The sequence below is a fragment of the Salvelinus namaycush genome, chromosome 11 (assembly GCF_016432855.1).
Source record: "Salvelinus namaycush isolate Seneca chromosome 11, SaNama_1.0, whole genome shotgun sequence".
Lineage (NCBI taxonomy): Eukaryota > Metazoa > Chordata > Actinopteri > Salmoniformes > Salmonidae > Salvelinus > Salvelinus namaycush.
In genome coordinates this window covers 37,019,819-37,026,209 of record NC_052317.1, presented here as the reverse complement: position 1 = coordinate 37,026,209, position 6,391 = coordinate 37,019,819, and the positions used below count along the sequence as shown (strand labels likewise).

Sequence of the window (6,391 nt, the reverse complement as noted above, 5' to 3'; positions counted from 1 at the left end):
CTCCAGTGTTTGTCCTGATGGAGCAGCTGACGTTGAAGAAGATGAGAGAGATGATTGGCTGGCCCTCGGGAGAGGGGGACGGCATATTCTCACCAGGTATGTAAGAAGAGAGAGTTGCTGTGTTCGGGTCTGTGTGTGTGTGTTATGTTTGTTTCCACAGCTTTATTTTAGCAGGGAGTCCCATTGACAACAAGGTCTATTTTACAAGGGAGGCCGGCATGTGTGTTACTACATGTCCAGTACCATTTGATACCTTTACAATATTCAATTGATAACGTACAATATGACTTGATTGTATTTATTTGTATTTATTTAACCTTTATTTAACTAGGCAAGTCAGTTAAGAACAAATTCTTATTTACAATGACGGCCTATACCTTTTATTGTCCTCTCATGTGGAAATGTGTCGTTGTATAGTGCAAATATGAGGTTGTTCTGTCCAGGGGTTGGAACCCAAATTATTTTACAATCGTTTTCGTTCTGAACAGAACCATTATTTATTTAGTTCCGTTCCACTGTTCCGACCAGGAAAATAAAGTTCTGAACCGGTTCAAACCCCCAAAAAGTAACTGTTTATATACTTCCTTTCTGTTTCTTTTTCAACCTCTGAAATAAACATTTTTCTTTTTACATTTAGCTTGACATTAAATTACTTCACCAATAGAGCAGCTTGCTGTGGAGCGGGAAAAGCTATAGTTGTTTACATGCATGCGACAGACAAGTATAGGGTACGAGATGCGACTGAAGTTCTGCGGGTGGAGGAGGAGGCTTTCTTTGACGCTCCAGACATCTTTTTGTTATGACATGCATTATTTGAATTAGGCCCACAGAATTATACCTACGGAGGACCAGCTTCTATGAGGGAACTTAGAACGTCTTTAAACTCCAGAGAGTTGGTTTAACGTTCGACCAAAATGAGCTAGTTAGCTAACAAGCGTGTGTGTGCAGAGCGGCACCAGAATGTTTATAAAAACACATCTTACCTTTTTGTACTTAATAAATCCAATGTGAAACGTAATAACTATAGTATCCTTAACTAGCGTTGAAAATATGTATACATTCTTCACTAATTAAAAATCTCTCTCCCTAATTTCTGAATCACGATAGCCTACACGCACTCACGGTGGCAAAGATTTTCAGCTGGCAGACGGGCATACACTGGAATAAGAGTGAGGGCTTTGCATAGGTGCTTTGTTGTGTTTTTTGTGTGACTGGAAAAAAAATCCAGAATGATAAAAGAACGTTATTAACCGATTCACATGATTTTACAATAACTGTTCTGTTCAGGAGCAGTATAGATCACTTTCATTCCCGTTTTCGATTCTGTTCCCTGAATCGGTTCCTACCCCCTGGTTCTATCTCTCTGTGTTGGACTAGTTGCTGTCCCAGTCATGGGCTGACCAGTAATTCCCTCTCTGTCCACAGGGGGCGCCATCTCTAACATGTACAGTGTGATGATTGCTCGCTACAAGTACTTCCCAGAGGTCAAGACCAAGGGCATGTCTGCCGCTCCCCGCCTGGTGCTCTTCACATCAGAACATGTATGTCATGAACACACACACAGCCACACACGCACAAACACATTTGAAGAAATTAAGGTTTTAAGTTATTTATGTTCCGGTATTTTCCTGTATTCCTACAGAGCCACTACTCTATCAAGAAGGCCGGGGCAGCTCTGGGCTTTGGCTCTGAGAATGTGGTCCTGCTGAGCACAGATGAGAGGTACACTAGAACTACACACACACAAACACTTCCATGCAAGAAACTGCCAAGAAACTGAAGATCTCGTACAACGCTGTGTACTACTCCCTTCACAGAACAGTGCAAACTGGCTCTAACCAAAATAGAAAGAGGAGTGGGAGGCCCCGGTACACAACTGAGCAAGAGGACAAGTACATTAGAGTGTCTAGTTTGAGAAACAGATGCCTCACAAGTCCTCAACTGGCAGCTTCATTAAATAGTACCCGCAAAACACCAGTCTCAACATCAACAGTGAAGAGGCGACTCCGGGATGCTGGCCTTCTAGGCAGAGTTCCTCTGTCCAGTGTCTGTGTTATTTTGCCCATCTTAATCTTTTATTTTTATTGGCCAGTCTGAGATATGGCTTTTTCTTTGCAACTCTGCCTAGAAGGCCAGAATCCCGGAGTCGCCTCTTCATTGTTGACATTGAGACTGGTGTTTTCAGGTACTATTTAATGAAGCTGCCAGTTGAGAACTTGTGAGGCATCTGTTTCTCAAACTAGACACTCTAATGTACTTGTCCTCTTGCTCAGTTGTGCACCGGGGCCTCCCACTCTTTCTATTCTGGTTAGAATAGCCTTCATTTCTCAGAACAAGAATAGACTGACGAGTTTCAGAAGAAGGTTCTTTGTTCTGGCCATTTTGAGCCTGTAATCGAACCAACAAATGCTGATGTTCCAGATACTCAACTAGTCTAAAGAAGGCCAGTTTTATTGATTCTTTAATCAGAACAACAGTTTTCAGCTGTGATAACATAATTGCAAAAGGGTTTTCTAATGATCAATTAGCCTTTTAAAATAATAAACTTGGATTAGCTAACACAACATACCATTGGAACACGGCAGTGATGGTTGCTGATAATGGGCCTCTGTACGCCTATGCAGTTATTCCATTAAAAATCAGCCGTTTCCAGCTACAACAGTCATTTACAACATTAACAATGTCTACATTGTATTTCTGATCAAATTTATGTTATTTTAATGGACAAAAATATGCTTTTCTTTAAAAAACAAGGACATTTTGACGTGACCCCTAACTTTTGAACGACAGTGTACATTTAAGATGGATCAGCTCCTGATTATTATTTGACCATGCTGGTCATTTATGAACATTTGAACATCTTGGCCATGTTCTGTTATAATCTCCACCTGGCACAGCCAGAAGAGGACTGGCCACCCCTCATAGCCTGGTTCCTCTCTAGGTTTCTTCCTAGGTTTTGGCCTTTCATGGGAGTTTTTCCTAGCCGCCGTGCTTCTACACCTGCATTGCTTGCTGTTTGGGGTTTTAGGCTGGGTTTCTGTACAGCACTTCGAGATATTAGCTGATGTACGAAGGGCTATATAAAATAAACTTGATTTGATTTGATTTGATCAGCTGATTCTCTGTTCCTGCTCTCTCTCAGGGGGAGAGTTATTCCTGCTGATCTAGAAGCTAAGATCCTCGATGTCAAGCAGAAGGTGAGTCTTTCTCTCTCTCCTCCCCTTCTCTCGCTCTCTGCCTCTCTCTCTCTCTCTCTCTCTCTCTCTCTCTCTCTCTCTCTCTCTCTGTCTCTGTGTCTCTCTCTCTATATCTCTCCCTCTCTCTCTCGCTCTCTCTTTCTGTCTCTCCCTCTCTATCTCTCTCTGTTTATCACATGAAAGCTTACATCCCATTGTGACTTCTGTGATATTGTGTTCCTCCAGGGTTACCATCCTCTGTTTGTGAATGCTACAGCTGGTTCTACAGTCTACGGAGCATTTGACCCCATCAATGAGATCGCTGACATCTGTGAAAAATACGACATGTGGCTGCACGTAGACGTGAGTACTGTGTGTGTGTGTGTGTGTGTGTGCGTGTGTGCATGCGTTTGTGTGTGTGTGTGTGTGTGTGTGCATGCGTTTGTGTGTGTGTGTGTGTGTGTGTGTGTGTGTGTGTGTGTGTGTGTGTGTGTGTGTGTGTGTGTGTGTGTGTGTGTGTGTGTTTCGGGACAATATTGTTTTGTCCTATTGATCTAATGGTTGGTGTGTTCTTTCTCCAGGGTGCATGGGGAGGTGGTCTTCTGATGTCCAGGAAGCATCGCCATAAGTTCAGCGGAGTAGAGAGGTACTGACACACACACACACAGTCTTGTACAGCTAACCTTGTGGGGACACACAATTCAGTCCCATTCAAAATCCTAACCCTAACCCTAACCCTAACCCTAACCCTAACCCATACTCTTCCCCTAACCCTAACCTTAACCCAAAAACCTAACCTTAACCCTAACCCTAGCACCTAACCCTAAAACCTAATTCTAACCTGAACCCGAAATAGCATTTGACCTCGTGGTGACAAACAAAATGTCCACAGTTGGTCAAATTTTGTTTGTTTAACACACACACACACACACACACACACACACACACACACACACACACACACACACACACACACACACACACACACACACACACACACACACACACACACACACACACACACACTAACAGCTGCATTTCCTCTCTCAGGGCTAACTCTGTCACGTGGAATCCTCACAAGATGATGGGAGTGCCTCTACAGTGCTCCGCCATCCTAGTCAGAGAAAAGGTGAGGAACCACGCACACACACACACACACACACACCACAGGAGGTTGGTGGCATCTTCATTGGGGAGGACGGGTTTGTGGTAATGACCGGAGTGGAATCAGTGGAATGTTATTAAATACATCAGACACATGGTTTGCAGGTGTTTGATGCCATTCCATTTACTCTGCTCCAGACATTATTATCATCCTCCTGTGACACACACACACACACACACACACACACACACACACACACACACACACACACACACTTTAACCCTGCTCTCTCTCTGTGTGTAGGGTATTCTGGCAGGCTGTAACTCGATGTGTGCTGGGTACCTGTTCCAGCCCGATAAACAGTATGATGTCAGCTATGACACGGGAGACAAGGCCATCCAGTGTGGCCGACACGTTGACATCTTCAAGTTCTGGCTCATGTGGAAGGCCAAGGTGAGCTCGTGTAGCCAGTGTAGGTCATATCCAGCCTTCCATTTACATACAGTATAGGTCCAGACCACAATGAGGTTTCCACACTTATAGGGATGCCCTGCCGTCCCCAGCTGGCACATCTGTAATTTCATCCCTAAATAAATCATTGTAATATTATCCTTCTTCCACAGGGCACTATAGGGTTTGTAATATTCTCCTTCTTCCACAGGGCACTATAGGGTTTGTAATATTCTCCTTCTTCCACAGGGCACTATAGGGTTTGTAATGTTCTCCTTCTTCCACAGGGCACTATAGGGTTTGTAATATTCTCCTTCTTCCACAGGGCACTATAGGGTTTGTAATATTCTCCTTCTTCCACAGGGCACTATAGGGTTTGTAATATTCTCCTTCTTCCACAGGGCACTATAGGGTTTGTAATATTCTCCTTCTTCCACGGGGCACTATAGGGTTTGTAATATTCTCCTTCTTCCACAGGGCACTATAGGGTTTGCAATATTCTCCTTCTTCCACAGGGCACTATAGGGTTTGTAATATTCTCCTTCTTCCACAGGGCACTATAGGGTTTGTAATATTCTCCTTCTTCCACAGGGCACTATAGGGTTTGAGCAGCACATTGACAAGTGTCTGGACCTGTCTCAGTACCTCTACGACAAGATCAGAAACAGACAGGGATACGAGATGGTGTTCCAGGGAGTGGTAAGCTACTGTCCTCTATCCTCTCGTCCCTCAGTCATCCCTCATTCCATCCTTCTTTCCTTCCTTTTGTAGTTCCATAGGTCCAACTATTCCAAATGTGTGTCTTCTCTCCGTAGCCCCAGCACACCAACGTGTGTTTCTGGTACATCCCACCCAGTCTGAGAGGCTTGGAACACAACAGTGAGGAGTATCGAGAAAAACTTCACAAGGTAAGTGTTATACAATATTCTAACTTTTCAAATTTTCATTAAACATTATCTCAGAGTTCTAAATATGTTCAATTCCACTCCCATGCTTCAGGTAGCGCCCAAGATCAAGGCAATGATGATGGAGTCAGGGACGACCATGGTGGGCTACCAGCCTCAGGGCCAGAAGGTCAATTTCTTCCGCATGGTCGTCTCCAACCCCGCAGCCCTCCAGTCAGACATCGACTTCCTCATTGACGAAATCGAGAGGCTGGGGCATGACCTGTAAACAGTGCCACCCCAGTGGGCAAAGGCCAAAACTGTAGTTTTCAATGTTTTACCTGTGACCATAAGAATCGGCTCTGAGATAAAAACAATTTTAGCTGTTCTTGATTTGTCCTAAACAATTCTCTCCATAGGTAGAATGTGTAAACCAGAGCCTTCATGGTGTGGTGGGTACACACTGCGATACTACATTTTTACTAACGTGTGTAGAGTCCTGTGTTGTGTGTTTGTGTTCTAATCCGTCAGTCGTCCAGTAATCATCTGTCTATCTGTGTTGTACAGAGGATTCATAAGAGGAACCATGGTAACGTAACACAGGGAAACCATCTATATCTGTCTGTCTGTGTGTGTGTGTGTGTGTGTGTGTGTGTGTGTGTGTGTGTGTGTGTGTGTGTGTGTGTGTGTGTGTGTGTGTGTGTGTGTGTGTGTGTGTGTGTGTGTGTGTAAATACAAAGAAATGCTTGAGAGCACATATAGTATAGTGTACACAT

General features: G+C 43.9%; 1 protein-coding gene across 1 annotated transcript in view; it reads left to right on the top strand.

The window, feature by feature from the left end:
• LOC120055651 (glutamate decarboxylase 1-like) overlaps window positions 1-5,904 on the top strand; it is a 21,789-nt gene extending 15,885 nt beyond the window's left edge. Inside the window, exons 6-16 of the mRNA XM_039003541.1 lie at window positions 1-96; window positions 1,426-1,541; window positions 1,643-1,722; window positions 3,143-3,197; window positions 3,423-3,539; window positions 3,758-3,822; window positions 4,227-4,305; window positions 4,585-4,734; window positions 5,323-5,430; window positions 5,547-5,639; window positions 5,731-5,904. The exon at window positions 1-96 is cut by the window's left edge and continues 17 nt beyond it. Of these exons, the coding sequence (XP_038859469.1) occupies window positions 1-96; window positions 1,426-1,541; window positions 1,643-1,722; window positions 3,143-3,197; window positions 3,423-3,539; window positions 3,758-3,822; window positions 4,227-4,305; window positions 4,585-4,734; window positions 5,323-5,430; window positions 5,547-5,639; window positions 5,731-5,904 (1,133 nt within the window). The remainder of the gene's footprint in view (window positions 97-1,425; window positions 1,542-1,642; window positions 1,723-3,142; window positions 3,198-3,422; window positions 3,540-3,757; window positions 3,823-4,226; window positions 4,306-4,584; window positions 4,735-5,322; window positions 5,431-5,546; window positions 5,640-5,730) is intronic.
• The last annotated feature ends 487 nt before the right edge of the window (window positions 5,905-6,391 follow it).